The sequence below is a fragment of the Zootoca vivipara genome, chromosome Z1, assembly GCF_965207765.1.
Source record: "Zootoca vivipara chromosome Z1, rZooViv2.hap1.1, whole genome shotgun sequence".
Classification (NCBI taxonomy): Eukaryota; Metazoa; Chordata; class Lepidosauria; order Squamata; family Lacertidae; genus Zootoca; species Zootoca vivipara.
In genome coordinates, this window is record NC_142583.1 from 73,579,775 (window position 1) to 73,600,109 (window position 20,335).

The 20,335-nt window shown below is 47.7% G+C and overlaps 1 protein-coding gene across 14 annotated transcripts in view; it reads left to right on the forward strand.

Moving 5' to 3' along the window:
* Positions 1–6,411, forward strand: part of DYSF (dysferlin) — a 181,420-nt gene extending 175,009 nt beyond the window's left edge. For all 14 annotated transcript variants that reach the window (XM_060278297.2, XM_060278292.2, XM_060278298.2 and 11 more), the window contains one exon: positions 2,862–6,411. In XM_060278297.2, the coding sequence (XP_060134280.2) occupies positions 2,862–2,900 (39 nt within the window). In that variant the 3' untranslated portion in view covers positions 2,901–6,411. The remainder of the gene's footprint in view (positions 1–2,861) is intronic.
* Positions 6,412–20,335: the final 13,924 nt, after the last annotated feature.

Consider the following 20,335-nt stretch of genomic DNA (forward strand, 5'->3'; position numbering starts at 1 on the left):
GGAAGTAGCGCGACAGCCATTTGGGAACTGGGCACAGCAGCATCAAAAGTCGCTTCTGAGCATGCTCCACCCAGTTCCAACATGGCCGCCGCACCAGAATAAACCGGGGGAAAACAAAAAAAAACCCGTTTTTTTCGGCTGGGGACAGCCTGAAAAACGGGGGTTTCCCGGGGAAAACGGGAGACTTGGCAGCTATGCCTATGCCTGGGTTTCCCTGGACATTTTTGCTGATTTTCAGAAATTCTGCCCAGATGCTATTTCCGGCAGATGAATCCTGACTACATCTGGGATTTTCCGGATGTATGGCAGGCCTGCGCTTTGGGAATTGCTGGCTTAATCCTCCCCTCCCCCCCATTTCTAAGCTGTGTACATTAAAAAAAACTGCAGAAAAGAGGACAAGAAGTCCCTAAGGGTTGATCGGAAAGCCAAACGCTCCCTTAAAGGCCCAGTGCTCCTTCTTTCTAGGGGTGATCTGTTTCTTTCTCTCCTGTCCTTGCTGGTCTTGCCTGGACGTGGAGGCTGCTGGACTCTCCTGCCCAGTCCATCCTCTGGCAAAGGCCTCTCTCGGTGGCAGACATTATTAAGAGAGCAAAATAGACAGCTGCTCTCGCCTGCTGGGAAAAGTTATCGGCAGTTTGGAAGATTTTAACGCGCTCAGAATCTGTTTATGGACGAGGGGTGTTTTCTTCTTCTTCTTCTAACATATGGAAGAGATGAAGCAAAACTGTTCCTGGAAATGAATATATCAGAAGTATTCTCTGCCAGGCCAGTAATGCTAATTTTTTTTTATATATAAAGAGAAATCTGTGCTATTAGGTATTTCCACATGGGTTATTTCTTCAGGAACACTTGTTGTTTCTGCAAATGGCTCTTGTTTTGGGGAGGGAAAAGGGCCACTTTTGAGGAAGGAGAAGGGGGCTGGGCATTTTGAGAGCACCTTCCTGCGACTCAGAAGCCAGCCAGGGTGGGAAACGGCTTCAGGGGCACAGCTACCAGATTTTTAGAAGACATCTGAAGGCAGCCCTGTTTAGGGAGGCTTTTTAATGTTTAATAGATTATTTTATTTCATTTTTCTGTTGTAAGCCGCCCAGAGTGGCTGGGGAAACCCAGCCAGATGGGCGGGGTATAAATAAATAATAATTATTATTATTATTAGAACAGAGAGCTGTGACCACATCCTTGCAATGAGGGACGTAGGAGAGATTTGATTTAAAATCCCCAAATATCACGGAAATCGCTTGCAGGAGCTTTGTGTCGCGCTTTTGACAACAATGAGGAACCAAGCTTTTAATGTCATTGGCCCGGCCCTGTGGAACTCTCTGCCACTGGAGATCCAGCGGGTGACTTTAAACGTCTGCTGAAAAGCTTTCTATTCTTTTAAACAGTGGGCAGAGATAGGCTGCGGAAGTCCCTTGACTCAAAACTTCCCTGCCCCAAAGCTACTTTTCCACCTGCAAGGAGAAAATTGCAGAGACCTGCATCTTTCCCCAGTGTGGGCAAAAAATTCGAGACAGGAGATTTTTTTAATTGGAGGGGGTTGGCCAAGATGACCCCTTAGGGTCCCTTCCACCTTTACAGTTCTATGCTTCTATGACTGCCGAGGAATATTACTACAGTATTGAAGACAGTCACAATTAAATAATGGCAGATGAATATTCTACAGCCTTTTAAAGGAGGTCTCTTTTAACTGTTTGTTCGTGCTTTTATTTCGTATTTTTGTGAACTGCCAAGATATCTTTCGATGAAGGGCAGTATATGAATCTAGAATAAATAAATAAAGCAAAAAACTGTGAAAAATTCTTCAAGACATTGCGGCTCGATAAAGTCACAGCGATTAAAAATACCAGAAAGAGGACAGGCAGAGAATGTTCCTCGAGCTGCATTGGATATCCGGCCATTGTAATGGACTATTATAATGTCCCTTTTACAGACATTCGGCGTGTTAAAGGTGTGTCTGTGTCACACCTGAGAAGCCAATGGATAATGTCTTGACAATCTCTAGTCATTAAAAACTTCCCTAAACAGTAAATTTGGATACACAGAAGGTATTAAAAAATAAATTTAAGGAACCACAGGAAGAGGGGGAAAGAAGCCAAGTTTTAAAATGTCAAAATGATGGTAAAATCATGAAATGTATATCTCTGAAAAGTATAAATAATTGGCTTTTTTTAGCAGCAGCTAAAAAAGCCAATGCAATTCTGGGCTGCATCAATAGGAGTATCACATCTAAATCAAGGGAAGTAATAGTACCACTGTATTCTGCTCTGGTCAGACCTCACCTGGCGTACTGTGTCCAGTTCTGGGCACCACAGTTCAAGAAGGATACTGACAAGCTGGAACGTGTCCAGAAGAGGGCAACCAAAATGGTCAAAGGCCTGGAAACGATGCCTTATGAGGAACGGCTTAGGGAGCTGGGTATGTTTAGCCTGGAGAAGAGAAGGTTAAGGGGTGATATGATAGCCATGTTCAAATATATGAAAGGATGTCATATAGAGGAGGGAGAAAGATTGTTTTCTGCTGCTCCAGAGAAGCGGACACGGAGCAATGGATTCAAACTACAAGAAAGAAGATTCCACCTAAACATTAGGAAGAACTTCCTGACAGTAAGAGCTGTTCGGCAGTGGAATTTGCTACCAAGGAGTGTGGTGGAGTCTCCTTCTTTGGAGGTCTTTAAGCAGAGGCTTGACAGGCATATGTCAAGAATGCTTTGATGGTGTTTCCTGCTTGGCAGGGGGTTGGACTGGATGGCCCTTGTGGTCTCTTCCAACTCTATGATTCTATGATTCTAATTAAAATAAAATAAAATAAACTAGTTGCCCCGAGCGACCTTTCCTCACCTGGTTGCCTTTGTCTCCCTGCAGAACTATGCTGCCATGAAGCTGGTGAAGCCCTTCAGCTGAGCGAGGGCCAGGGAGGAGAAAGAGCTGCTGGGAAGGAGCCCAGAACCCGCTGAGATCCCCGGACGGTGCCACCTTCCCAAAGGCACAGCCTGACCTCTGCCACGCTGTGCAAAGGGGGAACAGAACTTGTGGTGCCTCCTGGCAGAAACTGCACTCTACACACACACACACACACACACACACACACACACACACACAAAACCCCTCCCTCCTCACTTTTCCAACCCTGCAGCAACTGCTGCTCAGGTGACTGAACTGGTATACCAAAGCTGGCCTTTCCCCCAACCCTCTGCGGGCTTGTTTTCTGTATAGAGAAGCTGAAAGAGCTTCCTTGAGACCTCCCTCGGACACCGGGACTTCTTGCCCATCGGTAGCCGGCCCAGGAGGAGAGCTGGATCCTCTCATGCCACTTCCTCTTCCGGTATCGGCAAGGTGCACGAAGCCTCTTGGAAACGGGAAAAGCACGGTCTGGTGGGATTTTAGGATCTGGACCCTGGAATCCTCCACACCCCATAATCCAGATACTCCCCAGTGTTCCTGTCTACCAGGGGTGGGTCCTGTTTCATGATCCCTCTCATTGAAAAAAACTCTGATTCGGTCAGTTTCCGGGGTGCCTTACGCAAATATTCGTGTGAGCTTCTTCAAGTCCCAGCCGCCTTCTTCACTACCCCGTCTCCAGGTTCTCTAGGGCTGAAATCTCTGGTGCACCCCCACCTCTCGTGCCTGGGTCAATGCAAGCACTCGAACAGAGGGCCGCCATTTTCCGCACTGCGGCACTTAAAGTATATTTTGCGCTGTTGGCCAAAGATTGGAGGGCGACGGCATTTTTCTTTGGAACAAATACTCTATTTGTTAAAAAGTCTGTGGTGAGCAGGCTTGGAAAGGATTAATGAGCAGAGCAGATGGAGAAGATCCACTTGTAATGAGAATTGGGGTGTGTAATATTTCACCTGTTTGACAGCACCCAAAATCCTGTGCTCATAACCAGGGATTCAATTTTGTTTTAACTTTAATGAGAAACTATCCAATGCACACTTTCTGATCTGCAAATTGAAACACACCTGTTCTTTGAAATTTGCACCTCTCTGAGTTTTGCCGGTCAGTTCCCCAGCCAAACAGTGTGTACAAAATGCCCATAGCTGCCAAGTTATCCCTTTTTTTTTAAGGGATTTCCCCTTATGCTGAATAGGCTTCCTCGTGAGAAAAGGGAAAACTTGGCAGCTATGAAAATGCCACGTATTAGAAAGGAAGTGTGCATTAAAAATGCAGACAGTAGTGAAACTGGCATACAAAAATGCATTATGCTCGAGAAAATTGCTTTGCAAAAATGTGTATATTAGTTAAAATTGCATACAAAAATGCGTACATTAGGAGGAACTAAAATGCCCATGGTTTTTTTTTAAAGAAATAGCAAATTGTTGCCAAAATGGGGAGAACTGAATTTAAGATCAGAAAAAAGAGGAAACAATAGAAACCGAAACAGACAGATTTGTCTATCCCGCGTCTAACTAATTCCACAATTGTCACAGGCAATCAAATTGTTCCAATTCTGATAAGATAAATCAGACCGTTACAGAATTCAGGGCAGATGAAAGGAGCTGGAATTGGTGAGCAACTATCATATTTGGCCAAATGAAGGCAAGAGATAAGATGCCTGGCAGAAGACCAGAGAGGAAATAGAATCATTGTCAGGCTCCAGAAAAAATGCGATAATCATCTCTGATGGAGCAGAAACAAATTTGGAGGACCATCTGGGTGGATGTTCTCCCTCTGCAGCTTCATTCCATGTTCTTGTGCCAACCCCAGGCACTTCTGCAGGGCTTGAGCAGGAGAACTTCTCGCTGGATCATGCTCTTGAGAAGTAGACGATCAGGGTTAAAATTCGCCAAGCTTAGATTGACTTCCAAACATTTCAAAAATAAGTACAGTACTAGGCGATTTGTTTTGGACAGCATTTGCAAAGACCTTGCAACGGGGCTGAAGACAGAGGCTGCTTCCCCCTCCCGCCCCCTAATGCAAAGTTGTCAAGTTTCAAAATGTGAAGAGATTGAAAATGTTGCCAGGTTTCACATTGGTGAGAAATGCTTTTTTCAGATCTGCCCTCTGGCAGCTGGACCTGCCACAGCTGTCGACTGCTGGCAGGCTGGACTAAGTTATTATTGGGCTGCAAAGGAGAACACGAACACACACACACACACACACACACACACACTCTGCCCCAATTCTTTTTATTTTTATTTTTTCTAGCAACTCCTGACATGCTTCCAATCTGACTCTGCCCGTTTTCCAGTCCAAATCCTGGACCTCCCATCAACCGACCTACTTTGGCCAGCGTAATGTGGCTGTTCCCCCATCAGCAAATCTGCAAAAACTGGAATGGCAGATTTTCATTGCTTTGCCGAGCAAGCCTTTGCCTGTCTGCTCAGAAGCAAACCCTTCTGAATCCCATAGGACTTCCTCTTGAGAAAAGAGTGCTTAGGATCACAGCCATAAATTAACAGAGAACCTTTGGGTCAACTGGGCTGCCGATTTCAAGACAAGCTGCGATTGTTTTCCCCCTCATGCAAGTGTTTTCTGAATGCTATGCCTTCTCTGGGGCCTGGAAGTTTGCTTCCCCACCCTCCAGAACAATTGTTTTTACTTCTTATGCAAATATGTGTAGATTTAATCAGTGCTTTCATCTCTTAGCGACTGAACAATTTAATTGGCTTGCAACTTATTTCACTGCTTGGCAGCCAGTGAACATACCTAATTCTCACTTTCTGAAACAAGAAGGGAATCGAGATGCCATGATCCGTCGAAATTCGCTGTTTTCTGAATTTTGCAATGCAGTCCTCCATTCTCAGGCGAGGCGACTAAAAATGTGTACGTTTGTGAAAGTAATATGAAAAGATTCACTATGTAAGGGGGGATTGCTTTGCAGGAATGTGTGTGTGTGTGTTATGCAAAAGTGCACCTCCACCCCAAATTGAGATAGTTAGAAGAAATTTACGCTAAAATGATGACAGATGTTCACGAGGACTTGGAACTTCAGAGTGGAAAAATGAGAAACTGAGAGAAATTCGCTCATCCCTAGCAATGGTCCCACCAAATGGCAACCATTCAGCAGTTGGGGGAATGATTCTGCTGACAGTAGCCCACATGGATCCTCTTGGACTCTGATATAGCATAACCTTGACAGACGCCTGGGACCCAACTCTTGCTTGCTCAAAGGGTTTATTCTGTTTCCTGGCCTGGGTGCTCAGGCCCGAAAAGCAGGCTAGGAGTGAGCCCCAATCAGTTTTGCATTTTATTTTGTTTTATGCAATATTATGGAGCACCTTCTGCAGGCCTGATCTTTGCTGCAGCTGAGACAAACCAGAAGCCACATATAAAACTGCTTCAGAGCCGCTCCAGAGCTCAGGGCTCTTTGAAAGGGAGGTGGCTGGGAGTTTTCTGTATCACCTGTATTTGCCTTGGAAGCAATATCGCAATTGCATTGCGGTTACCAATGAAATCCTATTAAACCTCCCGCATGCCTCTGGATTTTTATTTTTCAGAATATGAAGCTCAGGGGTGTGCTGGTGGGGGGTGGGATGTTTATAGCTCTCCTATCTCCACCCCCCCAAACATGTGGGGAGCCATTGCATCTGATGCCACTTAGCAGGGAATCAAATGGAGGTGTGTCGCCACCTTGTTTATCTCCATTGCACTGGGTGAAGAAGCTGAGATGGCTCGGCATTCTTTCCTCTCAACTGCCAGCAGCTCTCCTGGTGGGTTTAAGGAGATGCCTTTCCCTGAGCATTTTGCAAGAGTTGCTGTGGAACAGCAGGCCCTCTGCATGCAAGAAACAACAGCAACCACATCCAGTCCTTCTGGATTAGACTAAGGTGGGTCCATCAAGTCTTGGGTTTAAGCACAGTGAAGCAGATGCCAAGTTGCCAAGCAAGGCATGGCAGAGATGACCTTTCTGGGCTGCTTTGTCCCTGGTTGGCATCTGGTACCCAGAGGCACTGCTCAAGTTGTAAGGGCAGCAGAGGGTTGGGGTGGGCAGACAGCCCAATTATCCTCTGTGGGGTCCCCAGGGCTGCTGGGAGAGGGTTCATGCCCTGGTGAGAAACTTTTTAGGGGCCCCCTCAGCAAGGGCAGACTGGGAAAAAAATCTTTCTTTAAAACAAAATCATGATCTCAATTTTACGCCAATAATATGATAGCATTCAACCCTGTTGAGAATATTGTTTTCTTAAAGGCTAGTATTGATAACATAGGTAAAGGTAAAGGTATCCCTGACTGTTAGGTCCAACTCTGGGGTTGTGACGCTTATCTTGTTCTATAGGCCGAGGGAAACAGCATACAGCTTCCGGGTCATGTGGCCAGCATGACTAAGCCACTTCTGGTAAACCAGAGCAGTGCACGGAAATGCCGTTTACCTTCCTGCTGGAGTCGTACCTATTTATCTACTTGCACTTTGAAACTGCTTTCAAACTGCTAGGTTGGCAGGAGCTGGGACCGAACAGCGGGAGCTCACTCCGTCGTGGGGATTCGAACCGCTGATCTTCCGACCGGCAAGCCCAAAGTTCTGTGGTATAGACCACAGTGCCACCCGCGTCCCATTTGATAACATAAGCATCATCCAAATGATCGTTGCTGAATGAACCATGCACTTTAAACATGGAACCTGTATGCGTAATACAAGACAACACGCATCATGCAAACAATTTGTTGCACACACACACGGTTCATTTATGGAAACCTACAAAGGGGTCTGCGCATTGTGAGGTGGGACAGTGCAGTCGCAAGGTCCAGGGGCACGAGCGAAAGTTCGTATGGAGTCAGAAATGCTTGGAGACTCTTGGTTTGTGGCAGTTTTGCAAGCCGCTATTCACAATTGTGTGTGTGTTGAGGATGAAATATATATTTTGTTAAGCATTGCACAAAGCATATGCCAGATAGTTGCACCAGTTTCCTCTCCCCTTGATCAGTTCTGGGAGTCCCTCTTCCCTGCTGTTCATTCATGTTCTCATGGGGGGTTTGACTAATTCACAGAGAACAAGGCAATTTGTGGCTAGGAGAAATTTTGGCATGCATCAGAGGCAAAGGGCCTCTCTGAATAACTGTTGCTGGAGCCACAGGGGAGGGTGTTCCTGCGCTCAAGATAGTTGACTTTTCCCCTTGGGACATCTCGTTGGTCCCTTTGGGAAGCCATGTGCTGGATAGACAGGCCTTTGGCCTGATCCAGCTGCAGAGCTTTTCCTATGTGCTCAGAAGAGTAAGCGGGAACAGTGATTCAGCAGAGATACCAGTATTGGAAAAGTGGGGTATAAATCTTTATCAGAAATAAGTTGGAATCAGCCAAGAGGTAGGTCTGTGTCATCGTTCCCACCTGCCGTCTCCGCTTCTGGGAATTATTTGTGGAGCTTTGTGGAAGTCCTATTTTGGAAGTCCTATTTTGGCTATCCTGGATCCTGGCCATTAAGAGACCCATCTTTTCCCCCGGGTGGCCATCTAAGCCATTTTCGTGGCAACCACTGCATGACGTGATGGAGGACTTTCTTTTGTCTCTTCTGGAGAGTCCACCACCTTCTGAGATAGATACAGTCACAGACGTTACAATAAGAGCTGATAGGCTGTGGGATGGTCTCCCTTGGAAAATGACGGACTCTCCTTCCTTGGAGGTTTTTAAGCCATCTGCCAAGGATTCTCTAGCTTGAGTCCCGCATTGCAGGGGATTGGACTGGAAGACCCCTGGGGTCCCTTCCAACTCTCCAGTTATATGAGCTCTCCTTATCAGCGCACTTGTGATTTGCTGTTAGGAGACTCTCCATCCACCTGCTTTCTCCACCCGGTGCATCATTTCTGCAAACCCAAGCTTGCGCTCTCTCTCTCTCCCCAGTGGGAGGGGAGGGAAGGCAGATAATCCTCTGGCGAGGTCGCTCTCCAGGAAGGCAGCCACGTTGCTGCACACTCCTTGCCTTTATGTTGGCATCATTTCAGACCCGCCGTGGAAGTGTGCCCCCGCTGCCGCCGCCGAGCTCTACTGCCAGGAACCCTGTGACGGCCTCCCACACCATCTCCCCGGCTGCTTTCCCATACCTCTCCCATCACGTAATCGCCACGGGCCCGTCTGAGCCGAGCTTTGCTCGTAATGCTTTTTGCAGGATGCCCCTTGAAAAGATCAACCTGCGAGATGGTTGGATTCCCCCCATCAGACTGGTTCGGTCCCAAAAATTCCGGATGGGCTGCAACCGAGACAAGAACATACCAGAATGAAAAGGCATTTCAAAACAAACCAGCCTCCTTCCTTGGAGGTTTCTAAGCAGTGGTTGGCCGTCCGTCTGTTGGGGATTCTTTAGCTGGGATTCTGGCATTGTAGGGGGTTGACTAGATGGCCCTTGGGGTCTCTACTGACTGTGCAATTCTATGATTGTATGAACCTAAAGACCATGAGTCTACTGAGTGGTAGAGAGTGGGAACAGTCCTCTCAGGGGTAGAAGGAGATGAGACGGTTGTAGGAGCCGAGAGAAGGAGTGATGAAAGCAAGAAAGTTGAGGATGAGGGGAGAGAAGCTGTCTATGTAGTGTTGGGGGCCTTCCCCACAAGGAGTTTAGTGCGCATGGGATTCCTGTGCTTTGTTCACTCATATTATACGGGGCCTCCACACCCACTCCGCCTTCTCCTGTATTTTCTGGGTGGTTCCTCCATCTTCTCCCAAGCTATAGACTGACTTTTTCAGAAAAATAAAAGAGCAAGGCAATCTCTGGACAAGGCCCACTTGCCCACTCTAGTTCATTCCTTGGTAACCTCAAGGCTGGATTACTGCAATGCACTCCATATGGGGCTGCCCTTGGGTCTGGTCTGGAGGTTTCAGCTAGTGCATGATGTTGTGGCTAGACTGGCAATGGGAACAGATGACCGCCAACACTTGACCCCAGTGTTAAAAGACCTGCCCTGCCTTCCTGTCTCCTCCCAAGCCAGGTTCAACGCTTATGGACGGGTGTACAAAACCCTGAATATCTTGGGGCCTTACTCCCGACACTCCAAGTCCCTATCAGCCCGAAGCAGAGCATCTGTGTTGCAGAATTTCCAACTCTATGCAACTTGCTTCTATGAGAAGTGAGAAAGGAACCATCCCTATTGAGGGTCAAAGCTGCTTTATTTTGGGAGGCGCCCTGAGTGCTTCTGAAATGCTCTACCCTTTTTTTAGATTTTGAATTCTTGAGGTTTTGAATTTATTTGTGGGGGGTTAATGTAGATCTCAATTATTTTTTTTGCATATTATATTTTTTATTGTTATGCGCTGCCAAAAGACCTACACGGTGAAAAATACTCCACTATTCATCTTCATGCGATGTCCACATATTCTAGGGTTACGAGAGCAGGGGAGACTATTCTGCTTTCTCCAGGCCAAGCTTGATTCTATAAACCCCTATCAAGTTGCAGCCTTTCCCCATAGGGAATTCTCCCCACCCCCTGACCATTTGGGTTGCCCTTTTCTGAACCTTTTCCAACTCTTCCATCTCCTTTCTGTGGTGAGGCGACCAGAACTGGGTCCCGTCCTCCAAATGTGCTCAAACCATAGATGGTATAATGGCATCATGATCACCAACATGGAATTGATCTTTTCCACCCCACACACTGGGAGCTCGCCCATCCTTCCTCCTGCCCCTGAGTTTTCCCTGGAATACCTTTAGTGTATCTCTAAAGAGCAGGCTTTCCATTGGAAAGGATTGGGGCAAGAGGAAAGTGGTGGAGCCCCGTGGTTTCGAGGGTCTCCACGGAAGGGCGGACATCTCCATCAAACTCTTTCCTATGATCCCAAGGTCTCGTTCCTGGTCCATAACTTCCCATTCAGATCCAAGGAGCGTGTATGTCAAATTGAGTGGGTTTTTTTTTTGTCCAGAGGCAACCTTCCAGAGTGCCCTTTCGCACTTGGAGAAAAGCAAGCCAGTCTCAATTCAGCTTAAATCCTGGTGTGGCAGACCCTCCAAGTGCCCCTATTTTCCAAGGACGCCTCCAATTTAAAAAAGCCATCCTGGTTTCTGATTTGATCCCAGAATGTCCTGCTTTTCCTTAGGATGTCCCTATTTTCATTAGGGACCCAGGTGGCACTGTGGGTTAAACCACTGAGCCTAGGGCTTGCTGATCAGAAGGTCGGTGGTTCGAATCCCTGTGACAGGGTGAGCTCCCATTGCTCGGTCCCAGCTCCTGCCCACCTAGCAGTTCGAAAGCACATCAAAGTGCATGTAGATAAATAGGTACTACTCCGGCGGGAAGGTAAACGGCGTTTCCGTGCGCTGCTCTGGTTCGCCAGAAGCAGCTTTGTCATGCTGGCCACATGACCTGGAAGCTATACGCCGGCTCCCTCGGCCAATAATGCGAGATGAGCGCGCAACCCCAGAGTCGGTCACGACTGGACCTAATGGTCAGGGGTCCCTTTACCTTTACCTATTTTTATTAGAGAAATGCTGGAGGGTTTGGAGTGATGTGACCCCCGAGCTGTCCTGTATAGGGAAGTTGTTTTAATAATAATAATAATAATAATAATAATAATAATAATAATAATGTTTTATTATGTTTTCTATATATGTTGGAAGCTGCCCAGAGTGGCCGGGTCAACCCAGTCTCATGGGTGGGGTATAAATCATAAAATTATCATGATGGAATGGGGCGTCCCTATTTTCATCAGAGAAATGTTGGAGGGTAATGCAGTGGGTGGGTGAGGGGAGATACCAAATGAGACGGACACACAGGGGGAGGTTTACTTATTTATTTTGTGATGGCAGCAGACGTTGCTGAGATTTGTGTCCCCCTCCCTTGCGCTTTCATTCCTGCCTGCTCCGTCTGCACATCTGCACATGAGAGCACATAAGCGCATGAGGGAAAAGGCATACGAAGTGCCGCTGGGGCCCGGAGCGCTGTCTCCCGCGTGCGCATAAAAGTTAATTGCAGAATGTTCCACTGCTTTGCGAAGTTTGTGATGCTTGTTTTCATATTATTTCCTTGGTCTTTAACTCTTGTGTTGTGCGTAATTGAAGGCTGGAATTATGGAGTGTGCCGGCTGCCCGTAGGGGCGGCCACAACAACATACCTTTGTGTTGCTGTGCGGGTGTCAGTTCGGCCTGGCGAGGTGGAGGGCTGCCAGGATTAGACGCTGGCCGGCTGCCACACCGCAAGCAAGATGAACTCTTGTAACCCCAAGTAGCAGACTCCCGGGCTTCGTGTGCCTGTGGTCCCCCCCCCCTATTTATTTTCTGCATTTACTGGTCTCTTTGCAAAGTGAACAATTTCACATTTTATCTTTTGCAAATAACCACCAACACCGACATGCCAATGGTTGGAAAGTTGTCACCGAGATGTTTGTGTTACGCAGAGTGTCTGGGGCAACCCAGCCAGGTGGGTGGAGTAGAAATAATAGAATTGATTAAAGTTCAATTATATTTATACATTAATCATGGGGGTCATATTTCTCTCCACGATGTGGGAAAGGAGTCTTACCAAATTGAACATAAATGGTACGCAAGTTGCTTTCTTTTCACAATTTGAAGTGCATGTGTTATCTTTTGGTGCATCTGAGTTGAAAATAAGAGGCATAGATAGATGATAGATAGATAGATAGATAGATAGATAGATAGATAGATAGATAGATAAGAACTAATCACTGGTATTACGAGCTCCCAAGCCCGGTTTGGGCTCATTTCATCTGAGTATTTTGAGCAGTGGGGTTCCCCAGAGACCCTGCTTCCCAGTCCTGATCCTTTGCCCTGGGCACACGTGAGGCTTTAACACCAGCTAACAGGAGCCTTAGTGGGCTTGCCGTTGCCTTGATTGATTGATTGATTGATTGAGTGCATAATTTTGTAAAAATACCTATTCACTTTAAAAAAGAACAACCCTCAAAGCAGTTTACAAAAACCTAAAACATTAAAATTAAGCTAAATTAGTAAAAATTAGTAAATTAGAAGGCTGATCGCCGAAGAATTGATGCTTTTGAATTATGGTGCTGGAGGAGACTCTTGAGAGTCCCATGGACTGCAAGAAGATCAAACCTATCCATTCTGAAGGAAATCAGCCCTGAGTGCTCCCTGGAAGGACAGATCGTGAAGCTGAGGCTCCAATACTTTGGCCACCTCATGAGAAGAGAAGAATCCTTGGAAAAGACCCTGATGTTGGGAAAGATTGAGGGCACTAGGAGAAGGGGACGACAGAGGACGCGATGGTTGGACAGTGTTCTTGAAGCTACGAACATGAGTTTGACCAAACTGCGGGAGGCAGTGCAAGACAGGAGTGCCTGGCGTGCTATGGTCCATGGGGTCACGAAGAGTCGGACACAACTAAACGACTAAACAACAGTAAAACAGAAACTGGGGTGTTAGTATGGTCTAAGCAAAAGTGTTGTTAGCAGGTGCTTGGAAAGAGCACAGCAAAGGCGCCTGCCTGGTGTCAATAGGCAGGGAGTTCCAATGTGTCTGTTTGGTGTGGTAGAGAGTGCACATGCTTGGCAGCCCGTACGGACGGCACACGAGTGGCACCCATACTAACTGCGCTCGTGCCCGCAGCCTCTCTTGTCACCCCTCAGAATGGTGCATGGGGCAGACCACCCCCTCCACCCCCCTTTGTATGCCCCTGGGACTAGTCCCTGTAGAAAACCAGGGAGGCAGGAGATGCTCTCTTGGAACCCGAACCTACCCCTATCCCAAGGGCAGGGAAGAGGCCAATTGGTGGGTCTCTTTCCCAAAATGTTGCCTTGGCTCCTCCCATGCTCCATAGATAGCAAAGTATGTTACTGCCATGAAATGAAAGAAGAAATTTTTGGAACAAAGGCAACAAAGAAGTGACATGAGAGATGTTTGTTTTTAAAATCACGCATGGCACGGAGGCAGTGGATAGAGAGACATTTTGCTCCCTCTTGCACAACACATCTGATGGAGAGGAAGGTTGGGAGATTCAGGACAGAGAAAAGGACATCCTTCTTCACGCAGCGCACAGTTAAGCTATGGAACTTTCTGCTGCAGGATGCAGGAATGGCTTGGAAAGGGGATTTGACAAATTCCTGGAGGAGGGGGGCTCTCGATGGCTCCTAGCCAGGATGGCTCTTCTCGGCCTCCATGGTCAGAATAAGTAAGAAAATAAAAAAATGTCCAATAGCACCTTAGTAAAGGTAAAGGGCCCCCTGACCATCAGGTCCAGTCGTGTCCGACTCTGGGGTTGTGGCACTCATCTCGCTCTATTGGCCGAGGGAGCCAGCGCTTGTCCGCAGACAGCTTCCGGGTCATGTGGCCAGCATGACAAAGCTGCTTCTGGCGAACCAGAGCAGCACACGGAAACGCCGTTTACCTTTCCGCCAGACCGGTCCCTATTTATCTACTTGCACTTTGATGTGCTTTCGAACTGCTAGGTGGGCAGGAGCTGGGACCGAGCAACGGGAGCTCACCCCGTTGTAGGGATTCGAACCGCCGACCTTCTGATCAGCAAGCCCTAGGCTCAGTGGTTTAACCCACAGCGCCACCTGGGTCCCCCAATAGCACCTTAGAGACCAACTAAGTTTGTTCTGGGTACAAGCTTTTGTGTGCATGAACACTTGTTCAGATCTCTGGTCAGAGGGAGCGATGCTTCTGAATCCCAGTTGGTGGAAGCCACAAGAAGAGGGGAGAGGGCTCTTGTGTTCGAATCCCGCTTGCTGGTTTTCCCACCGGCTCTTCTTTGATTCTTACATCCCCAACAAAGGGACGGAGATTGGGGAGGGGGGGGGGGGCGATCGGGGAAATCGATCAAGTCATTTCACACATGTTCTATGGGGCAACAGCTTTCCCTGCTTAAATAAGAAAGACAGAGCAGGAACAAGTGCGTCGGGGCTTTGCTAATTTGTAGGTTGTAATTTGCCATTTCTCAAGAGAAGGCACTTATGTTATGAGGTCTGGAACCAAACTGACAACAAACCGCAAATTGGGGGTAGGGGGGGGGAGGAAGAAATAGGAGGCAGGCTGCGTGAGGAAGCAGGGAGGGGAGCCTGAAAATGGGAAATGTTATTTCATTTACAGGAGGAGAAAATTTTGGTTTCCTTGCCAAACAACAGCAGATAACTTTGGGGCTTGGCAGTTGGGGGACTGCGGGGAGATTTTTACACATTTGCATTCTCCCTTCACACGCTCGGAGTTTCTCATTTCATCTCAGGAGGGACCTTGTTCTCCTCGCTTGAAAATTCACAGCTTTCCTTTTCATCCCCAAAGCCGCTTATTTTCATAATTGAATTATACGGCTTAAGTCCATCATTCGGAGAATCCTAGAGTTTGAAGGAACACCAAGGGACATTTAGTCCACCCCCTGCAATGCAACCTTGCATGAGCTTGCCGTTGTGTTATCTCCCCAAAGTGGTCCCCAACATTTTTCCGGGCCATGCCTCACCTAAGGATCTTTAAAATCCTGATGCCCCTCTCCCTGCTGTGACATATAATTATTATTATTCAAAAAGTGAATTCCTATTCATGTGGAGGAAGCCTAAAAGGCCATTCACTCACTCTCTCTCTCTCTCTCTCTCTGTGTTTTTTAAAATATTTTTTAATCAAATTTTCCATCATTTTTAACATAATCAATACTAACAATATAATCACAAAATAAATTCCCAATTGCCCCCTCCCCCATGACTTCCCCCAACTTCCCCTCCTGGTTTCTTACACATTCATTTGTCCTGCTTGGTATCTTATTATGTTCTTAACATTTTAACCTCATTTTTATATTTTCTATATTTGCTTTGTTAACAAAAACAAAACAAAAAGCCATTCACTGTTAATAACTCATTGCCCCCCCCAATCAAGTTGCACCCCCTCCCCGGTGGGGTGTGTGCCCCACGCTGGAAACCACAGTACTAGAGGGACACTGAGTGAGCACAGATGTCTGTTGCCTTCTGGGTGGAAGCATGCAGCCAGTTTGTCAGAATCTCATTTATTCCAATAGTAGTAGTAGTAGTAGTAGTAGTAGTAGTAGTAGTAGTAGTAGTAATAATAATAATAATAATGAGATTTTACTTTCTTGGGCTCCTTGATCACTGCAGATGGTGACAGCAGTCACGAAATTAAAAGATGCCTGCTTCTTGGGAGAAAAGCAATGACAAACCTAGACAACATCTTAAAAAGCAGAGACATCACCTTGCCGACAAAGGTCCGTATAGTTAAAGCTATGGTTTTCCCAGTAGTGATGTATGGAAGTGAGAGCTGGACCATAAAGAAGGCTGATCGCCGAAGAATGGATGCTTTTGAATTATGGTGCTGGAGGAGACTCTTGAGAGTCCCATGGACTGCAAGAAGATCAAACCTATCCATTCTGAAGGAAATCAGCCCTGAGTGCTCCCTGGAAGGACAGATCGTGAAGCTGAGGCTCCAATACTTTGGCCACCTCATGAGAAGAGAAGAATCCTTGGAAAAGACCTTGATGCTGGGAAAGATGGAGGGCACCAGGAGAAGGGGACGACAGAGGACGAGATGGTTGGACAGTGTTCTCGAAGCTACGAACATGAGTTTGACCAAACTGCGGGAGGCAGTGCAAGACAGGAATGCCTGGCGTGCTCTGGTCCATGGGGTCACGAAGAGTCGGACACGACTAAATGACTAAACAACAACAACAACAACAACAACAATAATAATAATAATGATGTCATAAGCAACTCCACAGGAAAGGAGCCCCTTTTAAAACATCTTGTAGCCATGCCTGGCTGGGGAGGGGGATTTTAGTTAGGATTGTGACTGGGAAAGGTTAAAACACCCCTCCCCAAATGCAGTGGTTCTGAATCGTGTACCTGCCACTGTCTCACTTTGAACGGGACACCCTGGATCTGCAGAAGCTGTTCCGGCTTCCGTTCTATATGCCGGGTGCCCCGGGGCAAGGCCCCACCCTGCTGAAGCCGCCAATGTGCTTCAAGAAACCAGCTTTGAGAAACCAGGCACCATCTGGAAGCGTGGTGCCGGCTTCTGGAAGTATGCCAGCAGAGGTGGTGGAGGAGGCAGAGAGAGAGAGCCTGCCCATCGAAGGTGGCAGGGGTGGCAGGGGCAAGGCAGCCTAAGCGGGCAGGGGGGGGTGAGTGGGGAGCAGGGCGTGGCAGTAGCAATGGGCTGAGGTGGCCTGAGTGGTCGGGGGGTGGCAGAGTGCCGGGGTGTCCAGGTTTATTCTTAGAAAAAGTTGGGGGCGTATGGAATCCCCATTGGTGCCTGAAGTTGAATAAAGGAGCGGCAGAAACACATGGCTGCCTGGTCTCTGCGCAACTGGAAAGGTTTGGCCAATGAGAGAGGTGTGGGCAATGGGGTCAGCGGAACGAACTTTCCTTAGCGCCACTGAGCACCTGGTGCACTGAAGCACAAGCCAGGATGGGCTCCTTGCCTGGGCAGACAGGTAGGGAATTGAAGGGGGTGGGCAGTCGGGGTGAAGCATCCGCCACAAAAAATATGGCCAAGAAACAATTTTTTGCATAAAGGGTGTGTATGTTATTTTGTTATTGTTTTTATTATGTGTTTCATGTCTTTTGTTTTGCATTTTTTGTTGTGAACCGCCCCGCAATCTACGGATGAAGGGCAGTATACAAATTTAATAAATAATAAAAAATAAAATTATAATAAATCAACTCTTGTCAAGGCAAGCACCCTGAATTCCCTTCCTATGCCTTTCTTTCTTTCTTTCTTTCTTTCTTTCTTTCTTTCTTTCTTTCTTTCTTTCTTTCTTTCTTTCTTTCTTTCTTTCTTTCTTTCTTTCTTTCTCTCTTCTCTTCTCTTCTCTTCTCTTCTCTTCTCTTCTCTTCTCTTCTCTTCTCTTCTCTTCTCTTCTCTTCTCTTCTCTTCTCTTCTCTTCTCTTCTCTTCTCTTCTCTTCTCTTCTCTTCCTCTCTTTCTTTCTTCTCAGCCCCCCTCCCACTCCGCTATTTATAGAACAAAACCCGCAATCAAAGAATTTTTAAAACCTGTTAATTGTTTCCATCCAACACTCTCCCCTGGAATAATAACTCTGGCCATCGCCCTGGTGGCCTGAGGCGTTTTCTTTGGCCCGGCCAACCAGGGCGCCTTCCAAGACGGGGCTGAGCCTCCCCAACACGTCAAGGAAAGTTCCATTCCGCCTTGACGGGAGCCCCCCATAACAAGGCGCGGATGAAAGGGAGGAAGAGGAGCCCCCCACCTTCCCGCCTTCTCTCCCCCCTCCAAATGTGAACGGCTGAAGGAGTGAGTCAGACTTTCCTCCCATAAAAAGGTTCCCGGCCACACATGACACGAACCGGCAAGCTAATTGCACCTCGAGGACTGCCGGGTCAAGCTCGCCTTGTTAACCTTGTCAAAATGACGGGGGCAGGGGGAGCTGGCTACTGTGCAGGGGGCTCAGGGAGAAAGAGGCAAGGGGGCGGAGGAGTCCCACCCGCTGCTTGATTTCCCTCATTCCATTTTTAGAATCGGAGAGGAGGAGGCGGAGGCGGCAACAAACATAGAATTGTAGAGTTCTACCCCGGGGGTCATTCGGTCTAACCCTCTTCAATTCAGGAATCTCATCTCAAGCACCCAACCTCTGCTTAAAAACCTCCCAGGAAGGTAAAGGTAAAGGGACCCCTGACCATTAGGTCTAGTCGCAGACGACTCTGGGGTTGCGGCACTCATCTCCCTTTACTGGCCGAGGGAGCCGGCGTACAGCTTCCCGGTCATGTGGCCAGCATGACTAAGCCACTTCTGGCAAACCAGAACAGCTCACGGAAATGCCGTTTACCTTCCCTCCGGAGCGGTACCTATTTATCTACTTGCACTTTGATGTGCTTTCGAACTGCTAGGTTGGCAAGAGCAGGGCCCGAACAATGGGAGCTCACTCCGTCGCAGGGATTCAAACCACCGACCTTCTGATCGGCAAGTCCTAGGCCCAGTAGTTTAACCCACAGCGCCACCCGTGTCCCAGGAAGGAGAGTCCACCAAATTCCAGGGGAGTCTAGATGATCCCGGGGGATCTCCTGCAACACTGCAATTCTGGGATTCTTTTAGCCCTGATTTTTGCCTGTCATGGGGTCGGACTGCATGACCCTTGGATCCAGAAACATAGCACAAGGGAAGCCCCCCATATCAATCCTTTGGGTGAGTTGCTTTGAGCAGAAACAGATTTAGGGGAGCGCAGCAGGTTCGGTCGCACTTGGAGCTGAGTCTCAGGGATGCCTCAGGGGAAGGCCAGAATGATGTTTTTGACTGGAGTGCAAGAGGCAGGGCGCATGTGCCGAATTTGGGCATTGCAGAGGGGACGCCGCTGGAATTTGAGACCCCAAGGTCCATCTCTGCTTTGAGACTGTTCATTTGCCCACGAATGAAATAATGAATAATCCTAAAAACATAGGAAGGAGAGCCGGCAGGTCTAAGTCCCTTGCCGGGACCCGGCAATGTAGTGGGAGATTGAATGAGGAAGGGGAGAAAGGCCTGCTTCTCAGAGGAAAAGGTTGGATATCAATGCAATAAAGAAATAATAAGTACTGTAAATAAATAATGTGGAGATTAAGAGTTAGAGAAATGCTGGTCAAGCAGGGAAAAAAAACTTCCATGTGGGGGTAAACTGCTGTAAAAAGGCTCTCTCTGCATTTGTTAGGCAGGACTTAGGCCCAAAGGAGTATAAACTGCTAAATTTATTTTTTTTAAAAAAAGTGCCAGGCACCATCTGGTGAGACGTTCTCTTGTGCAAAGCCCATTGAAATGAGATGTAGGCAAGAAGGCTAACCCACGGACCCTTAAATACCAAATTACAAAGGCCCGACGCTACGAGTACAATGGTACCTCGGTTTACGAACACCTCGGTTTACGAATTTTTGGTTTACGAACACTCCTAACCCGGAAGTTAGTAAACCAAGGTGCCGGAGGCCTACTGAGTGTTCGATGCCTTTGGGGAGGCCGGGCCTTCGCTCCGATGGCTCCTGGAGGCCCGGAGCGAAGGCCCGGCCTCCCCGAAGGCATCGGAGCCGGGACTTCATTCCGATGCCTCCCAGAGGCCGGGGAGCGCTTCCGCGACAGGGTTGCAGCCACGGGAGCGCTCCCCGGCCTCCACGAAGGCATCGGAGCAAAGCCCCAGCCTCCGCAATGGCATCGGAGCCGGGACTTCATTCCGATGCCTCCCAGAGGCCAGGGAGCACTTCCGCGACTGGGCTGCAGCCACGGGAGCGCTCCGTTAAATTGCTGCTTTAGGGTGTTTTTTCATCTTCTAGAACGGATTAATCCACTTTCCATTATTGCTTCGGTTTATGAACACTTCGGTTTATGAACAGACTTCCGGAACCAATTGTGTTCATAAACCGAGGTACCACTGTATATTTATTCAAGGGGTTTATACGCTCCGCTCTTCGAGGAAATCCTTCAGCAAGCATCTTGCAAGATTTTAAAATACAATTCCATATCGTGAAACCTTTCTAAAACTATCGGCAGCAGCTGTAAACAAGGACAGCACGAAAACCACCGTGTCGGCAGATCC